Here is a 23,841-nt window from a genome sequence, read left to right on the forward strand (position 1 = left end):
TTCAATTCAATTCAGTTCAATTCAATTTTATTTGAGTGGGACAGTGCAAGTTCATGAACAAGACATAGAATTGTAAACTAGCCACAGGCTAATTTCCAAAACAAAAACAAGTTATCACAGTTATAAAATAGCAGCATTCAGTTTACAAGTCAGTTTTTAAAGTAATAATACAAATCCAATACAGTACTACGACAATAATACAAAAGTGCAACCGTGTCTCGGGTAAGAGATAAAGTGCTTACAATCACTAAAGTGCTTAGAGAGTCCTGATAGTCATATCTAATAGTAGGGCTAAAAACATTAATTAATCACTTGCACTGCTATGCTAGATCATCGATTGGTTTATTAAGACAAATAAATAACAGATAATCTGGTTTAAACCTGGTTAATATGGTTTTAAATCTGAATTTAACCCTCCATCCAGTCTTAGACGTTAGTTTAGCTAGCTTAGCACAAATGACTGCAGGTCTATGGGAACAGTGAGCTAACCGCTAGCGCTGCTGCTTCGTTAGCGATGATCTGATCTGATTGGTTCTCACCTGGTGGGAGGAGCCAGAAACCGATCGATGAATCAGTCGACACAAGAGAGAAAAACCCCTAACCCTAACAACAAGACGTCGTCGTCCGTCTGACTGATCTGGAATCAGAGAATCAAGAGAAATGTCCAGAAACACAGAAACTCGTCTTCAGGCTCGGAGGTCAGAGGCCACGCCCCCCTCGCCCCCGCTGCCTCCTCTCCTCCAATGGGAACACGGAGTATTTCAGGAGCTGCAGTTCTGCCCGGCGACAGAAAAATGTTGATGTTTAGGTTGGTTTGAAATGACCGGTTTCATATGTGGTCAACACACACACACACACACACACACACACACACACACACACACACACACACACACACACACACACACACACACACTTCCTGTCTCTGGGCTTCATGTGGAAACAAGATGGCAAACTTTGCGTCTCGTTTTATGTCACCCCCCCTGTTGTCATGGCAACAACAGTGAACTCTCACCTGAGACAGGTGGAAAGGCAAGGCAAGGCAATTTTATTTGTATAGCCCGTTTTTACCACCAGTTTGTCTCAAAGGGCTTTACATCCCATCATAACAACATCCTCTGTCCTTAGACCCTCACATCCACTGAGGAAAAACTCCATGGAAAACCCTTTTAACAGGGAAAACCAGGAGAAAGCTCAGGGTGAGCAACAGAGGAGGGATCCCTCACCCAGGACCAGGGCCGGCCCTAGGATTTTAGTGGCCCCCTAAACAAGGTTTTTGTTTGTGGCCCACAAGCGCAAACACCAAATCACTGGTTAAAACTGAACACAGACATGTTTATGCCCTCTGAGGTTTGAGGCCATTTTCTCGACTTTTATATTTTCTTAAATGTATATTTTTAAGATACTTGCAGATGTAACAATACTCCAGTGTTTTATGTCTAAATATTAGAACCTCCGCTGTAAGCACACTGAGGCCAGTTTGTCCTAGAACACTGTAGAAAGAAATAATTTAGGACAAATGTTGGAAATTTGAGGTCTGCTTTTTGAAAAATTTCAAAAACCTTGTGAAAACACTCCTTCAGTCATGAGAATGAACTGTTTTGGTGCTTGAAATAGGATATGTAGGTAGGCTATGTAGTAATAAAAAACAAGTCTAAAATGAAATTTTGTAAAATTGTCTTTTGAGCACAAATGTTGTCATTCTGCCGTTCTATTTTCACCAAATATCTCAAATGTGAGATAAAAGAAGCTGAATATTGACTTCACATTACATATAAAGCTCATAGCTGCACGTGCAGACCTCAGGATGTTTAAATGACTTGATGAACCCCGGTACCTTTCTGATCATGTGGCCCCCCACCTAACGGCTGTGGCCCTGAACAACCACATAGAGTGTTTATGCCAGCGGCCGGGCCTGCCCAGGACGAACAGACCGGTTCATAGGAAGAGAGGACAGACCAGCTTAATGGGAGGACTGGGTCGCAGACTGGTCCATGGGAAGGGAGGGGAGGCCAGTCTAACAGCAGGGGAAAGGGCGTTGCAGTAGTCTAGCCTAGAAGTGATAAATGCATGCACTAGTTTCTCAGCATCACTCTGGGAGAGGATATTCCTAATCTTAGTGATACTGCGCAGATGGAAGAAGGCGGTCCTAGTCACGTGCTTTATGTGGGAGCTAAAGGAAAGGTCCTGGTCAAAAATGACTCCAAGGTTCCTCGCGGTTGTACTCGGGGTCAGGGTGATGCCATCTAGAGTAGCGATCTGATTGGAGAACGTGTCCCTGAGATGTTTAGGTCCAAACACGATGACCTCAGTTTTATCTGAATTCAGTAGCAAGAAGTTAGAGGACATCCAGGATCTAATGTCTTTCAGACAGTCTTGCAGATTGATGAGGCGGCTTCTGTCATCTGGCTCCATGGACAAGTAGAGTTGCGGAGAGGAGAGAAGAATCGAGGGCACTGGCCCCTACAGCTGTTTCATAGGGGCCAGTGCCCGGTGCGATGGCCCGTGGCCCTCACTACAACAGTAACACTTATAATACTGAAAACAGCCATCTAGATGTTTCTGGTATCTAGGTACGTGTTGCCACCCTGACCCCCCAATGAAAAGTTTCTGACAATTAAGTTTATTTAGATTTTTGATTGATTTATTCATTGACAGACACACAGATTGAGTGTTTGATTGACTGACAGTCAGACAGCTCTAGTTGCTGTGGCTGCTGTTCCTGTGATGGTCCAGTAGGAGGCATCAGAGCTCCTCCTCTCTGATGATGATGAAGGTAATGATGAAGGTAATGATGAAGATGGTCCAGTAGGAGGCATCAGAGCTCCTCCTCTCTGATGATGATGAAGGTAATGATGAAGATGGTCCAGTAGGAGGCGTCTGAGCTCCTCCTCTCTGCTGCTGCTCCTCCACAACAAGCTGCTCCTGGTAACTGATGACACGTCAGCAGCTCAGCCTCTGATTGGCTGCTGAGGAAACAGGAAGTGTCTGACTGTGGAGAGTCGGTGGTTTCCAGAGACGCTGAGTTCAGGTGCATGATGGGAAACAGACCACAAACACTGTTCTCTCTGCTGTGGATTAAACTCTTCTGGTAACTGATGAGTCGTCAGCAGCCTGTTTTCTGATTGGCTGTTGAACAGACAGAGTGAAACACAAACAAACTGATCACATGATCAACAGATAAGGATGATGTCATGGTATAAACAACTCAGCTGATGAAAACATGAACACTTTACTGTTATTCTCCAGTCAGACAGTGGCTGGTTGATTGATTGATTGATTGATTGATTGATTGATTGATTGATTGATTGATTGATTGATTGATTGATTGATTGATTGATTGATTGACAGCTCCAGTGCTGTGGCTGCTGTTCCTGTGACGGTCCACTAGAGGCGTGTGAGCTCCTCCTCTCTGCTGCTGCTCCTCCACAACAAGCTGCTCCTGGTAACTGATGACACATCAGCAGCTCAGCCTCTGATTGGCTGCTGAGGAAACAGGAAGTGTCTGACTGTGGAGAGTCGGGAGTTTCCAGAGACGCTGAGTTCAGGTGCATCAAATCCAACAAGTGTTCTTATATGCAAGACCCTTTTAACTCTCCTGTCTTGCATATAATAATAATATACACTCGCTTCACTTGATTGGTTGGTTGGTTGGTTGGTGGATTGATTATTGATCAGGTGCCTGATTGGAAACAGTAGTCCACACCAGTAAAAGTCCTGAGAGAACTGCAGAAGTAGTATTGGTAGTATTAGCACAACAAGCTCCTCCTGGTAACTGATGACACCTCAGCAGCTCAGCCTCTGATTGGCTGCTGAGGAAACAGGAAATGTCTGACTGTGGAGAGTCGGGAGTTTCCAGAGACGCTGAGTTCAGGTGCATGATGGGAAACAGACCACAAACACCGTTCTCTCTGCTGTGGATTAAACTCTTCTGGTAACTGATGAGTCATCAGCAGCCTGCTTTCTGATTGGGTTAGGGGTTAGGGTGAGTGAAACACAAACACAAACTGATCACATGATCAACAGATAAGGATGATGTCAGTATAAACAACTCAGCTGATGAAAACATGAAAACTTCAACTGTTATTCTCCAGTCAGACAGTGGCTGATTGATTGATTGATTGATTGATTGATTGATTGATTGATTGATTGATTGATTGATTGATTGATTGATTGATTGATTGATTGATTGATTGATTGATTGATTGATTGATTGGTTGGTTGATTGACTAGAGTGAAAGGGTTCATAGTGTCTGTTTATCAAATCCAACAAGTGTTCTTATATGCAAGACCTTTTTAACTCTCCTGTCTTGCATATAATAATAATATACACTCGCTTCACTTGATTGGTTGGTTGGTTGGTTGGTGGATTGGTTGGTGGATTATTGATCAGATGCCTGATTGGAAACAGTAGTTCACACCAGTAAAAGTCCTGAGAGAACTGCAGAAGTAGTATTAGTAGTATTAGCACAACAAGCTTCTCCTGGTAACTGATGACACCTCAGCAGCTCAGCCTCTGATTGGCTGCTGAGGAAACAGGAAGTGTTTAACTGTGGAGAGTCGGGAGTTTCCAGAGACGCCGAGTTCAGGTGCATGATGGGAAACAGACCACAAAGATCGTTCTCTCTGGTAACTGATGAGTCATCAGCAGCCTGTTTTCTGATTGGCTGTTGAACAGAGTGAAACACAAGATCACATGATCAACAGATAATGATGATGCCATAGTATAAACAACTCGGCTGATGGAAACAGTCAGACTGTGATTAGTTGATTGATTGATTGATTGATTGATTGATTGATTGATTGATTGATTGATTGATTGATTGATTGATTGATTGATTGATTGATTGACTAAAGTGAAAGGGTTCATAGTATCTGTTTTTCCAACGAGTCCAACAAATGTTCTTATATGCAAGAACCTTTTCACTCTCATGTCTTGTCTTGCATATAACAACTCTTGCTTCACTTGATTGATTGATTGACTGGTTGATTGGTTGGTTGGTTGGTTGATTGATTATTGATCAGGTGCCTGATTGGAAGCAGTAGCTCACCAATAAAAGTCCCAACAGAACTGCAGAAGAGGTACATGTATTAGCAGAACAAGCTTCTCCTGGTAACTGATGACACATCAGCAGCTCAGCCTCTGATTGGCTGCTGAGGAAACAGGAAGTGTCTGACTGTGGAGAGTCGGGAGTTTCCAGAGACGCCGAGTTCAAGTGCATGATGGGAAACATACCTCAGATAAACTGCTGCTGGTCACAGAGAGGGGGAGGGTTGGACCAAACAAGAAGTGAATCTGTGTCTCTGGTTTCAATGTAACAACAGAGTTATTAAACAAACTGCAGACATTAAAAACAGGAAGATGTTTTATTCATGTTCTAAGAAAAGGAAATATGAAAAACAGATGGACATGAAAGAAAGCCCCAAAGAAGCAAGAAAGCTTATAGACATGGGACCCAAACAACGACAGCATCTTCACCAACACCCGCCCCTCAACCCCTGAACAACATATCTACATATTCATATATCAGTGATCAGGATAAAACTAAATAAAACCAGAGAGAAAGTGAAACATGCTGAAACAAGTAGAAACCTGAGCTTCAGACAGTGCCAAACAGTGAGTCGACTAGTGAACAGTGCTCAAGCTTAAAGGACAAACCTGGTGGAAAAACAGATCTGACATAAAAAGACAGTCATAAAAGCAGGAGAAAGAACAAGATCAGAGAGTCATAAAACCAGGTTAGAGGATTAGGTGTGTGTGTCTGTGTAGCAGCTGGACAGGTTGTTTCTTATCAGCAGCATCTCTCCAGGTGTGTCCAGGTGTTTCCAGATAAGATAAGAAGACTTTATTGTCCAATGATTTAAAAACACTGTGGGAATTTGCCTTTGGCACCTTGATAGTCAGCAAAGAACAACAACAACTGAACAAAACAAGAACAAAACAAATAAAAATCAATAAGCACATGAAGTAGAACAATACAATATTATACAAAGAGACAGCAGCTGTGGTTTCATTATAGCTCAGAGATAAAGATGCTCTGGTTAAGGATGTCCACTGCAGATGGCACAAATGGCTTCTTGTACCCGGAGCCTCTTTGAGACGGTGGGTGGTGTCACTGTAGACCTGGATGGCTCTTTATAGGTTATAGAACAGTTGTATAAATCCTGAAGCTGCGTTTGCTTGTCTCCTATTATCTTACTGGCCTGGTTAACTACCCGGGTCGGCTTGTTCCTGTATCTGACTGAGAGGTTCCCACCAGGAGATGATATTACAGGAGAGAACTCTCGGTGAGTGACCAGTAGACCGTGGCTCTTCAGTTGCCTGTCTTGCTTTTTCCTAAATGTTATCTTCATTTCCCTGGAAAGTGAGGTTATTGTCTATGGTTGTTCCAAGATATTTGAACTATTTGAATGTGCACCACACCCTCCCCTCTCATGCTAACAGACCTGAAGATGGACCCCATGCCTTCTGCTCCTGCCCTCTCTCCCAGACTCGCCTTGGTTTTACTGACATTGAGGTCAAGGAACCTGTCCTCAAACCAGGTGATGATTTGGTTGATGTGTTGGAAGTAGGAGCGACAGCAAGTGTCCTGCAGGCCGGTGACCAGGGCCATGTCGTCAGCTATCTTTGCTGTTACGTTAATAGGAGAGGCGATAAAACGCACCCCTGTGGAACGCCAGTGTTCAAGACAAGACAGTCAGAAAGGATTTTATTAACACATACACGTTGGGGTCTCTCTCTCAGAAACTCCCGGATCCACAAAATGAGGTTGCTGCTGACGTTCAGGTCACATAAGCGTCTCAGGAGAAGATGGGGTTAAACCGTATTAAAAGCGGAGGACAAGTCCATAAAAAGTACACAAACATAAGTTTAGGTTGTGTGACAGTTGACAGGTCCTGTCACTATGCCTCCAATTGATCATGCTCCCTGGCTACTTGGTCAAGGGGATGTCCCTTTGGCCCAGTGGTTAGCGTGCATGACTGTTACCCAGGACTCTGGGGTTCGAAGCCCGCCCGGGCCCTCTTCACCTTGCCACATTCGGATTGTTTAAATGACAGAATATCTAATCCAAAAGAGTAGGGGTGTCGTGCTCCACACCTCGACTGGCTCTATAAGCAAACAGCATGGGGTCCATGAACTTTGCTGTTTGCAGTGTGAGTTCCCTGCTCATTAGATGTGATCGATGTTGTCTGTCCTGCCCTGAGTGGGTTTCAAACCCGAGTCTCCTGCACCACGGTCGACAATGCTAACTGTCTCACCAAGAGGTCAATGAGCACTTGGCAAGTGTCTTTTATGGGTGAGTGAGTTTACCTTCAGTACTGCTAACCACCACTCGTGTCACTTCTCCTTACTGGTACCTCGTGACTGTGGCTGTACCCGCGGACCTCTGTTACAAAAACGCTCCATGCATTAGTCAGCAAGTCAGGGAAATAGTCTAAAACCATTTGGTGACTTTGCATGGGCAGTTTTGGGTACCGGGACAATGGTTGCCAATTTCCAGGCTTGGGGGACAAAACTGATGTAGAGGAACATCTGGAACAGTTGGGTGGATAAGGGTCCTAACTGGATGGCACGGTCTTTGAAAACCCTTCCCTTGAGCCCATCTGGCCCCGGGGCATTGAGAGGTTTGACCTGCTGGAGGATGTAACTCCATCCTGTTCCTTCAATTCTCTTCGTTCTGTGCACACTGTGTATTTGAATGACAATAAAGTACCTATTCTTTCATTATTCATTCATTCAATGTGACAAGGACAGGTGTCATCCCTGCACATACAGAGTACATACACATTCTCTGGGCTTCACGCAAAAACAAGATGGCGGAGACGACAACTGATGTCATGTGATGATATCATGTGTTGGAGCAGATAGAAAAACACTGCTGTCTTTATCCACGAGCCAATCACCATCACGAAAGGCACTCACAGCCACAAATAATGCTCAGAATAGCACCAAACTTCATCAGCAGTAGCCTACAAACAGGGTCCCATCCCATAATATGAGGCACCAAACACCTGCTAGCTTTGCATGGTTTCTATTGAAAAGAGACCAAAACACAACTCATCCACTCTCCTCCAGCTGCTTCCTACTGATGCAGAAGCCCTGACCAGTCGATCACAGAGTGCAGTAGAAAAGAGTCCAGTTCCATAATGAAAATTCTCTTGACTACTGACTGCCATGTATCAATTTGTCGGAGGATCTTTTTAAAGCCAGTTTAAAGGGATAGTTCACCCTAGAATGATATTTCGCTCATTATCTACTCACCCTCATGTTGACTAAGGGCTGGAAGAATTTTCAGAGTCCACCGTCCCTTCTCTGAGTTACAGGGGGTCTTGGCGTAGCAGTGCATTTCAATGCAACGGTTGCAAAGGGACACCAGAGCTCTTTGTAAAAAAACACACACAAAAAAACATCCAAATACCTCCATGATGCTCGTATGTAATGTCCGTCTTGTGCTGAAGCCCCAAATTGCGTAATTGTCCCGAAAAAAATTAAATAAGTCCACATTCCACGTTTGCACTGAGACCGACTCGAGTCTCAGTATCAGTGCGAACCTTGCGCATGCGCGCTGGCAGCGGAAGACCGGACAACAGACACTAGGAGCTAATGCTACAAACATGCTTGGAATGTGGACTTATTTAATTTTTTTCGGGACAATTACGCAATTTGGGGCTTCAGCACAAGACGGACATTACATACGAGCATCATGGAGGTATTTGGATGTTTTTTTGTGTGTGTTTTTTTTACGAAGAGCTCTGGTGTCCCTTTGCAACCGTTGCATTGAAATGCACTGCTACACCAAGACCCCCTGTAACTCAGAGAAGGGACGGTGGACTCTGAAAATTCTTCCAGCCCTTAGTCAACATGAGGGTGAGTAGATAATGAGCGAAATATCATTCTAGGGTGAACTATCCCTTTAAGGTTATTGCTTTCCTGGCTGCCGTAAGTAGTATATTCAGTAGATATGTCTTTTTCCTAGTCATCTCTGTTTCAGGGAGTGCCCCAAGGATGGCCAGCAGTGGGTTCCTAGGCAACTGAGAAGCAAATATTTTGTCCAATGAGTCAAATATCTCCCTCCAAAAGTTGTCCAACATTGGACACTTCCAAAATACATGTGTGTGGCTATGGAACTCTCTCCATAGGTTTGCACAAGTGACTTTATGTGCTGAAGAAATACTGTCCCAGACCTCCATGCTTAGCTCTAGTTCAAGTTCTGCTTCCCATTTTTGTTTAATATGCAGAGTGTTTTCTCATTTCATACTAGACAGCGCGCTATATACACTAGATATTGCCTCCTAGTATGCTCCCTTTTTTGGATCCTTGTCAAGTATTGCTCAATAGATTAATCAGACTTTCTAATGATAGTCCTGACTGTGACAGTTTGAGCAACTCAACTCTGTTCATTTCCCTGTTTAACCCTCATACAGAGAGGGACACTGATGCACTCAGTGATGGACTTGTCAGGACTTCCCCACAACTAGCAATCTTTTTATAATTTGTGAACAAAAAGAGTTGAAAAGGAAAAATAATTCAAGATTCTAATGAGTGTTACAAAATTATCTTAAAGAATGGATTTAGAAAGTAAAGACAGATGGGAACTGGAACTGAACAATGTAATCTGTGATGATGAATGGAGTGAAACCTGTTTGTCTGGTCATAACAACAAACAGTCCAAACAGGAGGAAGTTTGACTGGAAGATTAAAACCAGGTATTTCACAGCCCGGTTATAATGGCTGAATATAGAAAATCTACAGGGTTGTTTCCAACAAGGTGACTTCACTCACATATTATGGGCTGGTCTGAATGTACATACCCAGGGGGCAAAGCAAAAAAACGGACACGGAGCGTTGTAAAAGCTTTGACACCAGAAATGATATCTAGGAACTTCAAGGATTAAAACCTGGGTGGACAACCCGGTCAACTAGCTGCTGGAAAGCTACAGGGGCCAAAACCCCTTTCTGGGGTCATTTTGCTGGCGAAATGATGTAAATGCAAATATTTAGGTACTACAATGGCATAAATAGTCATACAACTATAAAATTTGGCAGAGAGTATCTTGACACATAGGGGGAGGCATGAAAAAAACATTCTGGGGTTTGTTGCAACTCGATTTTAAGATATCACCCTCAACATCCCAAAAAAGACCAAAAAAAGTACTGTTCGCCTGACAAATTCTCATGAAAATTATTATTTTTCAGCACTTTATGGAGAATATCTATGCTTAACATGTATATAGAAAAAATCCTTAATTCATAAGCTTCCATTTGAGTCCAAGATAGCCTTTCTATCTCAAAAGCCCCACTTGCTGTGGCCAACGGTCTTCTCTATCTATCTGTTCACTTTGGGGAGACCAGAAATAGAATGGTTTCTGATCAGGCCAGTTAACATGTAGTTTTTCACAATAGGTGTTGCATTGTTTGGAGACAGCCTGTAGCTTTCCAGTAGCTAGTAGAAAGGCTATCTTGGACTCAAATGGAAGCTTATGAATTAAGGAATTTTTCTATATATGTGTTAAGCATAGATATTCTCCATAAAGTGCTGAAAAATAATAATTTTCATGAGAATTTGTCAGGCGAACAGTACTTTTTTTGGTCTTTTTTGGGATGTTGAGGGTGATATCTTAAAATCGAGTTGCAACAAACCCCAGAATCTTTTTTTCCTGCCTCCCCCTATGTGTCAAGATACTCTAGGCCAAATTTTATAGTTGTATGACTATTTATGCCATTGTAGTACCTAAATTTTTGCATTTACATCATTTCGCCAGCAAAATGACCCCAGAAAGGGGTTTTGGCCCCCTGTAGCTTTCCAGCAGCTAGTTGACCGGGTTGTCCACCCAGGTTTTAATCCTTCAAGTTCCTAGATATCATTTCTGGTGTCAAACCTTTTTACAACGCTCCGTGTCCGTTTTTCAAAAATATGGGATTTTGCCCCCTGGGTAACAGGTATTTTGGGAGGTGGTTCAAAGGGAAATGGAACAAATTCTGGATATGAAATTAAACTTAGATCCAAAGTTGAAATGAAAAGTTGTGTGTCAACATTTTAGTAAAAGTAAATACTTAAAGGTTCATGAGGCAGGATTTGAGAAGAAATGCACATGCGTTTTAAATTTTTTACTGCTAATGGGCGATGAAGCGTTCAAAACCAAAAAGAATGAACCCAGTTGCGTATCTCTCCGTTGCCTTGAACAGGCTGTGTGCTGCATAATGCGCTGCAATTCTGGGTATGAATTTCCCGCGCTGTCCGCGGATGTGACGTCAAATGACGCTGCATGCGCGTCGTCGACAGCTTTGGCTTTCCACCGCTTGCGACCAGCGGCGGTCGGCAGATGTCTTGTAGCCTGAACAGTTATGTGAGCAGCGAGTAGAGAAATAACGTCACTTTCTTAAATTATAATATTTTTTCACGCGAGAAAGTGACAGTTTAGATTCCCAATCTGTTGTCAGTTTATCCAAATAACGTTTGTAAGTAGATTTGCTCCGACATTATTCGGAGGAGTGCAGAGCCACACACACGCAGCAGCAGCAGCAGCGAAACCCACAGGTTTTTAGAGGTTTTCTGCCGGCTGGTTGAATTGTTTTTAGGAGATAAATGCTGGTCTCATTGATGAAATCTAACAATTGTGGCAGTCGCATTAGTTCATTTGAATGAAAAGTGAAGCTTCAGGTGTGTGTGAGCAGCGCAGCCTTGGGGCTCTGTACATACAAAAATCACCATATTTAGGCTACTTCAATAAATAAATAAATAGTTTTACAATGAGCCGATTGATTCATCCGTGGTCAGTTTATCCAAACAACGCCTGTAAGGAAATTCTCCGACGTGTTGGGAGGAGCAGAGCCACTAGAGCAGCTGAGCAGCACCAGCGGCTCACAGAGGCGGCGGCGGCCGGTGCTGACCTGATGCCTGGGCGGTCAACCTCCGGGTGTCGCAGTAAATTGAGCACTGTACAATGAGCGCGGCATGGCGCATTTACTGTTTATTAACAGCCAAGCGCGACGTGTGTGTGTGTGTGTGTGTGTGTGTGTCGTGAGCAGGGTTCTAAATTAACTTTTTAGACCACCAGCCAATTTGGCTGGTAACTTTCTAAAGTTAGGTTGGAGCTTTATCATTAAGAGCCTTATAAGTCAGCAGAAGGATTTTGAAGTCTATTCTAAATCCTACAGGAAGCCAGTGGAGAGAAGCTAAGGTGGGAGAGATGTGCTCTCTCTTCCTAAGGCTGTGGGATAAAACCGGTAACGTCGACCTGAAGGTAGTAGTTCAGACAGACGGTCCCCAGGATGGAGTCAGTCCTTTAATGTTTGATGTTTCCTGCAAACGAGAGGTGAAAATGTCTTCCAGAGCTGGTCGGTGTGAGTCGGTTGTTTCTTGAGCTGTGTTTCTGATTCTCTGGTGAGCTGTTGAGCCACTTCCACACCAGGACAGTGTTATTTATGTCAGCAGCTCTCGGTGGAGCAGTGATAGACGGACACCAGCAGCTGCTCTGGTGGATGAAACTTCTGACTGAGGCTTCTCAGGAACATTCATCGTTGTTCATCCTCTGAGATGTAAGAGTGAATCATTAACATGTGTCAGATTATTTTATTAATTATTATAGACTCTGTGATGTAGTTTCTTTTGAACCTCTTCATTTTTCTCTTGTTTCATTTAGTAGTTTTGTTTCTTTTTTTGCAAAACAAACTGACAGTGCAAGAGCTTTTCAACATTCAGCAGGTAACATCTGTTGTTTCGGTCTTAGTTCAGCTCATTTGTTAAAGACGTTAAAACTATTTAAATGTGATAAATGTTTGAATTTTGTGTCAAAAGAACAAGAAACATGTCGACTGTATAGTCCACACACGCTGATGTCATGTTGTGTTCACTGTGTGAAGAGTTTTGGAAACGTGGTTGAAGCAACTGGAAAAAACAGTCAATATACCATTTCCACAATAATCAATAACTCATTAAACCCACTCGTGGTTTGTAGTTTTATTTAGAAAGTTTATTGCAGCAGATCAGACAGAACATCTGGATTAGAGGTTTAATGATGAAGATGATGAAGATGATGATGTCCATCAGGTCATATACAGGTGATCACAGGAGGAGAGCAGGTTAAAGCTGATAGGACAATATACAGGGACAACCATGACATCATCAGCCACAGCCAATCAGCTGCACTCGTTCCCTTTGATGAGGAAGAAGGTTCCAGCAGCCACGCCCAGCAGACCCACGGTCAGACCCAGTCCACAGAAGACAGCTGGTCCAACAGCTGGCTGCTGCACCTCCACATCTGGAGACACAGAGAGAGACATGTTAGAGACACAGCTGGCTGCTGTACCTCCACATCTGGAGACACAGAGAGAGACATGTTAGAGACACACACAGCTGGCTGCTGTACCTCCACATCTGGAGACACAGAGAGAGACATGTTAGAGACACACACAGCTGGCTGCTGCACCTCCACATCTGGAGACACAGAGAGAGACATGTTAGAGACACACACATCTGGCTGCTGCACCTCCACATCTGGAGACACAGAGAGAGACATGTTAGAGACACACACAGCTGGCTGCTGCACCTCCACATCTGGAGACACAGAGAGAGACATGTTAGAGACACACACAGCTGGCTGCTGCTCCTCCACATCTGGAGACACAGAGAGAGACATGTTAGAGACACACACAGCTGGCTGCTGCACCTCCACATCTGGAGACACAGAGAGAGACATGTTAGAGACACACACAGCTGGCTGCTGCACCTCCACATCTGGAGACACAGAGAGAGACATGTTAGAGACACACACAGCTGGCTGCTGCACCTCCACATCTGGAGACACAGAGAGAGACATGTTAGAGACACACACAGCTGGCTGCTGCACCTCCACATCTGGAGACACAGAGAGAGACATGTTAGAGACACACACAGCTGGCTGCTGTACCTCCACATCTGGAGACACAGAGAGACATGTTAGAGACACACACAGCTGGCTGCTGCACCTCCACATCTGGAGACACAGAGAGAGACATGTTAGAGACACACACAGCTGGCTGCTGCACCTCCACATCTGGAGACACAGAGAGAGACATGTTAGAGACACACACAGCTGGCTGCTGCACCTCCACATCTGGAGACACAGAGAGAGACATGTTAGAGACACACACAGCTGGCTGCTGCACCTCCACATCTGGAGACACAGAGAGAGACATGTTAGAGACACACACAGCTGGCTGCTGCACCTCCACATCTGGAGACACAGAGAGAGACATGTTAGAGACACATCTGGCTGCTGCACCTCCACATCTGGAGACACAGAGAGAGACATGTTAGAGACACACACAGCTGGCTGCTGCACCTCCACATCTGGAGACACAGAGAGAGACATGTTAGAGACACACACAGCTGGCTGCTGCACCTCCACATCTGGAGACACAGAGAGAGACATGTTAGAGACACATCTGGCTGCTGCACCTCCACATCTGGAGACACAGAGAGACATGTTAGAGACACATCTGGAGACAGACAGACAGAGCCTCACCCCAGAAGCGGGTCAGTGGTTGGTCCAGAGCCAGATGTGTGACGGTGCAGCCGTACGTGTCTCCCAGCTGTGGGACGACGTCCAGCCTGGACGTCTGTCTGAAGGAACCGTCATCGTTGGGATACGGAACGTTGATGCTGGATCCTTCAGTCACGTTCTGTCCGTTCTTGGTCCAGTGGACGAGGACAGGAGCAGGATAGAAGCCGGTCACATGACACAGCAGAGTGTTCTTCTGGCCCAGCTCCACATCGTCTCTGCTGAAGAGCATCGGTCTGGACGGAGGCTCTGAGACACAGAGACACAGAGACTCAGGAACAGAGACACAGAGACTCAGAGACACAGAGACTCAGAGACACAGAGACACAGAGACTCAGAGACACAGAGACTCAGAGACACAGAGACTCAGAGACACAGAGACTCAGAGACTCAGAGACTCAGAGACTCAGAGACTCAGAGACACAGAGACTCAGAGACACAGGAACAGAGACACAGAGACTCAGAGACACAGAGACTCAGAGACACAGAGACTCAGAGACACAGAGACTCAGAGACTCAGAGACTCAGAGACTCAGAGACACAGAGACTCAGAGACACAGAGAGACTCAGAGACTCAGAGACACAGAGACTCAGAGACACAGGAACAGAGACACAGAGACTCAGAGACACAGAGACTCAGAGACACAGAGACACAGAGACTCAGAGACACAGAGACTCAGAGACTCAGAGACTCAGAGACTCAGAGACACAGAGACTCAGAGACACAGAGACTCAGAGACACAGAGAGACTCAGAGACTCAGAGACACAGAGACTCAGAGACACAGAGAGACTCAGAGACTCAGAGACACAGAATTCCATCAGCAACAGCAGCAGCAGCAGCATCATTATGAGCTCCTGAGGTTGATCTCTTTTTTTCTGTTATAAAATGAGATAAACTTTCAATTTGGTGTCAAATTTTGAAGAGGAAACCCTTTTAGAGCAATTACCTCCCTGAAAGAAGAAGAACGGAAAAGAAAAAAACAAAGAAAACTTGGAGAAATCCATCTGGACTGAGGAGTCCAGCAAAGAAGTTCAGCCAACTGCCAAACTGACAGTGAGTCACAGTCCTGAAGACAACAAACAGAGACCAGACAGAGACCAAGAAGAGGGACAACAACCAGTAACTGAAGTGAGTGACAACACCAGAGGAAGTATAACCTGAACAAGGGCTTACAAAACAAAATAATAACTACCAAACTAATTTAAGTTAGTTTGTAGTTAATGCTAACAGCAAGCCAACAAGACAGTAAGCCATAGCAACGGTCACTAAGGAGTTGGAACACAGCCATGCAGCACCAGCAGAGTTCCAGAGCCTCAGTCACAGACACCCTGCCATCCATAGACACAACGCAGAAGGCTGTTCCTCTCCTCTACCCACAAGAGGTGAAGAATGAAACCAGCAGGAAGGCCTACAAGCGGAAGGTTTTGAGGGAAATGCCAGAGACACTCTTCTCTGACTCCTATAAGACCGGAGACATCAGCAACTTCATCTTCTTCACTGAGCAGCCACTGGCATGGCACTCTGCCATCAGGAGCCACTACCCCTCGGTGAAGAAGGAGGGCATCTGTAACGGATGGAAGCTGAAGATCAGAGAAGCAGAGGACCCAGACTTCCCCATGACCTCAGTCAACCTCTATAAGAACGGGACCGTCATGGTGCAGGGGAACCTCAGGCAGTTTGAGCTGGACTTCCTCCTCATCAAGGAAAGAGCTCAGCTGGAGAAGACCACCCCGCCTGATGACACCCCCACCCTGCCAGACACAGACACCACATCCACCCCCACCTGCCCCCCTGTCGACCAGCCCTCTGAGAAGAGTGAGCCCCCCTGCTCTGAACAGACCCAGGACCCCCAGCTGACCTCCACCATCACCGACATGAAGGTGAAGTTCAGTGAGCTGGAGAGAGAGCTGGTCCAGCTGAGAGAGCTGAGGAGCCATCAGCCGAGCCAGGAGGAGGAGAAGACCTGCAGCCTCAGCACAGAGCTGAGCAGACTGAGACAGGACAGAGACCAGGACCAGACTGAGCTGAGCAGACTGAGACAGGACAGAGACCAGGACCAGACTGAGCTGAGCAGACTGAGGACGGAGATCAGAGAGCTGCAGCAGCACCAGGAGAGACACATGGCAGCGCTGAGCGCTCTGACAGAGGAGGTGAAGGAGCTGAGAGAGGAGAGAGAGAACACCAGGACAGAGCTGGCCTCTCTGTCACAGAAGCTCCAGGACAGAGACAGAGCCCCCCCAGGCCTGACAGGACAGCTAGACCCTCACCCAGACCACAACCAGGACCCTGGAAGCTCCACTCAGAACCACCAGGACCAAGAGGCCTCACCCACCCAGCAGCTCTCTTCTAGTCCACAGACCAACACTACACCCAGACCCCCCCCCAGCCCTCTGGTGGACTCCACCCCTCGTCCATCCAGTCCGGTGCAGCAACCAGACATCGTCATCCTCATCGACTCCAATGGAAAGTTCTTAGATGAAAAGAAACTGTTCCCCAACCACAACGTGTCCAAACTGTGGTGTCCAACCAGCCGCCAGGCCCTGGAGCTGCTGTCGGTGGAGCAGCTGGGCTCCCCCAGCCACATCATCATCCACACCGGCACCAACGAGCTGATGACGCAGCAGGACAGAGTGTCAGAGTCCCTCAGAGGAGTCATAGAGAAAGCCTCCAGCACCTTCCCCACCAGCAGAGTGGTGGTGTCCACCCTGCTGCCCGGGAGAGACTTCCACCCAGACACCATCCACAGGATCAACAGCAGCGTCTCCAGAGACTGTGTCCTGAGGCCCAACGTCCACCTGGCCCACCACCCCTCCCTGGACATCAGCTGCCTCTATGACAACGTGCACCTCTTTAAAAACATCGTCCCCGTCTTCGCCCGGACACTGAAGGACGTCGCTCTCAACCGAGACCAGTCCACCCCCCGCAGAAGGAGCAGCTCGGCCCACAGCCCCCCAGACCGCCATCCAGACCATCCAGACCTCCCAGACCTCCCAGACCTTCCAGACCATCCAGACCATCTCCACGGAGACCCCAGGGCAGCTACGAGCCCCCTCACACCTACCCAGAGCCCCTCCTACCCCCAAGAGCCCCACCCCAGCGCCATCACCAGGAGCCAGGCCCCGGCCCACTGAACTGCAGCCAGGTGGTGAGGAGAGCAGCAGACCCCCCCCTTACCCTTCCAACCCCTACCCCCACCCCTACACCCCCACACAGCCAGCTGAGAGACATCCAACACATGCTGAGCCTGCTCTGCTCCCACCTGATGGGCCAAGTACAGTAGACAATCATATCTATTATTATTTATTTATTTGTTCATTTTTAAATATTATTATATTATTAGATTGAAACGAATACCAAAAATGCATTAGAATTAATCTCTTCATTGGCAGTAGGATTGGGAGTTTATCTCATTTTAACACTGAATGCATCATTTTGAGTTTTATAGTTAATGAAATCTAAATAGTTTGTTATTTCATGTTGGAACATCCAAGGTCTGAGGTCCTCGGCTTTTGGCCTTAAGAGCAGGACCCCAGACTTTAATAGAGAAATAGAACAATCTGATATCATTGTGTTGCAGGAAACTTGGAATAGAGGAGACATGCCCACTGGTTGTCCTCTGGGGTATAGAGAAGTGGTTTTTCCATCCACGAAACTTAAGAATGTAAGCCAAGGCAGAGATTCAGGGGGGATGTTGATATGGTACAAGACAAGCCTCACACACTCCGTACAATTAATCAGAAAAGGAGATTTTTCAATTTGGCTCAAAATAAAAAAAGAGGCTGTCTCCACAGACAAAGACCTATTCCTGTGCACAGCCTATATCCCCCCATCAGAGTCCCCTTACTATAACAAAAACACTTTCCCCATTCTGGAAGACGAAATCAACTATTACCAGACACAGGGAAACATGCTGATCTGTGGTGACCTCAACGCCAGAACAGGCACAGAACCTGACTTAATAAATACACACGGGGACAAACACATACCTGGCCAGATCAACATCCCCCCTCCTCCACATCAGCACAGGAACAACTTAGACAGAACAGTCAACAGAAATGGGCATCAACTGCTGCAGATGTGTCGCACGCTGGGTCTGTATAGTCAACGGTCGGCTTCAAGGGGACTCCTTTGGTCTCTACACATACAGCTCTCCTCTTGGCAACAGCACAGTAGACTATAGTATTACAGACCTAGACCCCTCCTATATAAGAGCATTCACCGTCAGCCCCCTAACGCCCCTATGAGATCACAGCAAAATCACCCTGTACATTAAGAAGAGCCCAACAGACCCCCATGTAGCAGAGCCCAGCAGACTCAACCCATCCAAACAACCTTATAGGTGGACAAGTCATAGCAAAGATGACTACCAGGGAGCGATCGGTCACCCAACTATCCAAATGAAGTTGGACCATTTTCTCTCCACCTTAGGCTGTTGGGGATATCAATGATATATTTGACAAAACAGCACTTCTGTCCAATCTGAGCAAACCTCATCATCATCACAGTTCAAACAAATCTACTCATGAAAAGTGGTTTGACTCTGACTGCAGGTGTCTGAGAAAAACACTCCGTAATTGATCCAATGAAAAACACCGGCAACCTGACAATCATGAGCTCCGCCTTCGCTATTGTGAATCATTGAAATTATACAGAAAAACACTAAGCACTAAAAAGAAGCAACACGAACAGCAACTCCTCGAAGAAATTGAGGAATCCATTGATTCAAATAATTTTTGGAAAAAATGGCATTCATTCAACAAATCACACAAAGAAGAATTGGCAATTCAAAATGGTGAAATTTGGAAAAAACACTTTGAAAATCTATACAGTACAATCACTCCGAATTCAGCCCAAAATAATCTGCTAAACAAATTAGAAACTCTTGAATCAGTCGTTAAAGACAACCAAAACCCATTAGATCATGAAATTAGAGAAGAGGAGCTACTGACCAAGATCCAGGCCCTGCAGCCAAGGCAAGGCAAGGCAATTTTATTTGTATAGCCCGTTTTTACCACCAGTTTGTCTCAAAGGGCTTTACATGGCATCATAACAACATCCTCTGTCCTTAGACCCTCACATCCACTGAGGAAAAACTCCATGGAAAACCCTTTTAACAGGGAAAAATCGGAGAAACCTCAGGGTGAGCAACAGAGGAGGGATCCCTCACCCAGGACGGACAGACGTGCAATAGATGTTGTTACAGACAAGAAAACAGTTTACAGTTTGTCACAGAATGTGCGAAATATGGAAATGTTAGCAGGAGTTGATGAAGGCAGTCTCTGGTGAGGGGGGGGGGCTGGCCAGCTCGATGGGAGGACTGGGTGGTAGACTGGTCCATGATGCCAGCAGCTTCAGATTAGCCTCAACGTCGCCCGCTCTGGCCCCTGGGATGCACTTTATGCTCGCTGAATTCTCTACCTTCACGTTCCGTAAAATGGAGCTGCCAATGACTAATGCCGACTTCACAGCGGGGCTGTGAGCAACAGAGTCGACATGTTGAGTTACGTTCTCAGCGGGTGTGTCGCTGAGTGGGGAAAAGCTGTTGGAGACGTGAAGGGGTTGGTGGGCCAACACGGGCTTCTTGCGTCTATGTTTCCCTCGGTTTGTTGTCACCCAGCCGGACTGACTAGTTCCCGGCTGCACGGGGGCTGGGAGGGAACTGCTAGCGGCGGCTAGGCTAGGTGGCTCTGCACCGGCTAAGCTGGACTGTGAAGCTACTATAGCTGGACTAGCCTCCATGGTGCTGAGCCGGGACTCTAACTCGCTGAGCCTCGCCTCCAGAGCTACAAACATGCTACACTTATTACACATACCATTACCACTAAAGGAGGCAGAGGAGTAGCTAAACATCTGACACTCAGAGCAGGAGAAGGAGACAGAGGAGGGAGAAGCCATAGCTAGTATGCTAAGCTAGTATGCTAAGCTAACTAGCGGACCTGTGGGAAATACAACAAGTTGAATGGAGAAATACAAAGAGAGTCCTGTTAAAGACTTAAGTGACAGAAAGTTGTGTAATGTAGCAAAACGTGGTGTACACTAGTGCTTAAAGTGATTAAATTAGCAGAACACTAGACGGAGGATTGAGAAAGTCTAACACAACACAGCAACAGTGCAGCAGGTACAGGCAGGAAATGACGTAACACGCTCACCGTAAGTCTCGAGCGCTACCAGGGTCACACAACCATGGGTTCATTACTGTTCACCCTTGGCAGGATCGAAAAACATTGAGTTTACTGGTCATTTTGACACGATGATAATGTTTTGAAGCCCAAGGAAGGCAAGTGGACCGGATCGCATCTTAAATGAAATGCTTCGGTTCGGCAGCCATAAAATCAAGACTGCCATACTGAAATTATTTAATATCATCTTGAACATCGGTCATTTTCCAGACACCTGGGGCCAAGGGATTATCACTCCAATCCATAAAAGTGGAGACAAGTACGAGCCCAACAACTACAGAGGCATATGTGTCAGCAGCAACCTGGGGAAGTTGTTCTGCAGCATCTTAAACAGCCGTCTGCAGAACTTCCTCAGTGAACATAATGTCCTGAGCAAGAGTCAGATTGGATTCACTCCACAACACAGAACCACTGACCACATCTACACCCTCCACACCCTCATCCAGAAACACGTCCACCACAACAAAAACAAAATCTTCTCTTGTTTTGTAGATTTCAAGAAAGCATTCGACTCAATTTGGCATCATGGTCTGTTTCTGAAACTACTAGAAAAACCTATGATATAATCAAGACAATGTACATAAATAATCAATGCGCTGTAAAAATTGGAATCATGGAAACCGACTTCTTCCCCCAAAGTAGAGGGGTGAAGCAGGGCTGCAGTCTCAGCCCCACCCTGTTCAATATTTATATTGATGATTTGGCCAAATCCCTGGTAGAGTCAGACATCCCTGGTCTCACCCTCTCTGACACTGAAGTCAAGTGTCTACTCTTTGCAGATGATCTAATCCTGCTCGCTCCATCTAAGGAGGCTTTACAAAAGCAATTAGATCATCTGCAAACGTTCTGTCAGACCTGGGCCCTCACCATTAACCTGGACAAAACCAGAGTCATGGTCTTCCAGAAATGACCCAAGTGTCAGAAAGACACAGGTTCCTCCTGGACTCTACAGACATACAACACACACACAGCTACACATACCTCGGATTAAACATTACAGCCACAGGAAATTTCAATCTGGCCATTAACGATCTGCGAGACAAGGGCAGAAGAGCTTTCTGGTCCATTAAAAAATCCTCATGCATTGATATCCCTGTTAGAGTCTGGATGAAAATATTTAAATCGGTAATTGAACCTATTATACTATATGGAAGTGAAGTGTGGGGTCCTCTTGTAACCCAAGACTTTGAGAAATGGGACAAACACCCGATCGAAAGCCTGCATACCGAGATTTGCAAAAGCATTCTCAAAGTCCATAGGAAGTCTCAGACGTTTGATTGACGGATTACAGATCCAATATCAGTGGCTGATGAATTGTGTACAGGCTGACGTATAATCTGTGCGGCTGCATTATCCAATGTAAAAACAAACACACATTAACCCTGGATTTACTCAAAAATAGAATTCTGCACAAAGTTTGGCCTACATCGTCTGAAATATGAGTTATTAAATGAAATTTTATGACCCAGAGTCAATAAATTCAATTTTCTTTTCTGTACACCTTTAATGAGCTCATTAACTGAAGTGACTCAGTGATGAGTTCAGACTTTACCATTGGTCAGTGGGATGTCCTTCATGGCACCACGGGCAGTCTTCAGGTTCCCTCTGCAGATCTGTTGATCACCCTCAGCTTGTTGATAAGCTCCCTCCACGTAGCTGATATGATCAATGAAACTGGGCTGAGGCTCCACTGCCTTCTTGTTGACGAAGTCTGCAAACCACAGCTCTTCTCCATCCAGAGCGTAGATCATCTCTCCATCAGAGTCTGAACATCCAGTGACAGCAAGATCCACATGGACACCTGGAGAGACAAGACCTGGGTCACTGACCGTCTGTAGTTACTGAGGTGTCAGGAGTTGTGTCAGTAGTTGTGTCAGTGTCAGTAGTTGTGTCAGTAGTTGTGTCAGTAGCTGTGTCAGTAGTCGTGTCAGTAGTCGTGTCAGTAGCTCTTTACTCACCGGCAGCACAGACACAGACGACACAGCCGAGGAAGAGGAGCAGCTCCGACACCTTCATCATGGTCTTCGTCAGTAGTTCACTGACACAGTCTGAGCGTCTGTTGACCTGAGAGACGACTGACAGCAACTGACAGCGAGTCCGGCAGCGGCTCGGTCTTAGAGTCCCAGCAGCCAATCACAGAGCAGAGAGCCGGTGATGTCATCAGTGTCCGGGTAGAGGAGGCAGCAGCTGAAGAGAAACTTTCTGCAGACGCTGCGTTCAAGTGCTGCAGGAAAACTCAGTGTGGTCACAGTGACAGAGTCAGAGCTGCTGCTGAGCACCAGAGGAGAGCGTGGTGAAGTCCTACTGGAACACAAGCACCTGAACGCACCATGGGCTCAAACACAGGGGAGTTCACTCAGGGCCTGTCCCATGTCTCCACACTTGGCTCAGTGCACTTGGTTACGCACACACTTTGGTGACGTTTTGCCGGCGGAACGTATATTTACATATAGTGTTCAGCATGTATTAAGTGGTCAAGCGTGTGGGGGGAGATTTAAAAGCAATCGGGACAAACTTGACAAGTGCAGCCTGTGCCGTTGCGCACAGTAGCACAACTACGACACACTCACACACAGCACAACAACAGTTTTAATCAACAGTGCTGCTGGATCACAGTCTCATCTACTCCTAAAGTGTCTCTATGCGCAAGATTCAGATCATAAACATGTAAGCCCAAACTCCATAAGTAAATAAAACAAACAAGAAAACCATGAACAGTGCATGATGAATATAAAATATGACATTAAAATGTCATAATTATGAGATAGAAAGTTAATTTCATTTTATTGAGATTAATTCAATCGCATTTCCTAGCGGGCTTGTGGCTCCCGGTGACGGTGGACTTCACCGTGGTGCATTGTGGGATTTATACTTGGCCAAATACCGCTGGGATGCGGTTTTACCATAAGTGTGGGTAAAGTGCAAATCAAGCGCGCTGCACTTTCAGTCGTTGGAGAAATGGGACACACTGAGCACTGACACTAAGAACATGAACGCACACGCCAAGTGCCCAAGTGTGTAAGTGTGATCGAGTGTGCATATTGGGACAGACCCTCTGAAACAAAAGTGTGTTTTGAACCTCTCTTCATTTTACTTTTGTTGGCTGTAGTAGATGC

General features: G+C 45.9%; 1 protein-coding gene across 2 annotated transcripts; it reads right to left on the reverse strand.

Moving 5' to 3' along the window:
* Positions 1–12,953: 12,953 nt before the first annotated feature.
* LOC146968237 (HLA class II histocompatibility antigen, DP alpha 1 chain-like) lies at positions 12,954–22,815 on the reverse strand. 2 transcript variants are annotated; one of them, XM_085759929.1, is made up of 4 exons: positions 22,684–22,815; positions 22,278–22,526; positions 14,509–14,793; positions 12,954–13,263 (listed from the first exon to the last, which is right to left on the reverse strand). In XM_085759929.1, the coding sequence occupies exons 1-4, from the start codon at positions 22,742–22,744 to the stop codon at positions 13,142–13,144; spliced, it is 717 nt and encodes a 238-aa protein (XP_085616055.1). In that variant the 5' UTR covers positions 22,745–22,815; the 3' UTR covers positions 12,954–13,141. The 2 variants fall into 2 exon arrangements, with proteins under 2 accessions (XP_085616055.1, XP_085616053.1); XM_085759927.1 differs by lacking the exon at positions 12,954–13,263 and adding an exon at positions 14,226–14,449.
* Positions 22,816–23,841: the final 1,026 nt, after the last annotated feature.

This window comes from Trachurus japonicus, chromosome 18 (assembly GCF_045865225.1).
Source record: "Trachurus japonicus isolate A0001 chromosome 18, Traja_1.0".
NCBI lineage: Eukaryota > Metazoa > Chordata > Actinopteri > Carangiformes > Carangidae > Trachurus > Trachurus japonicus.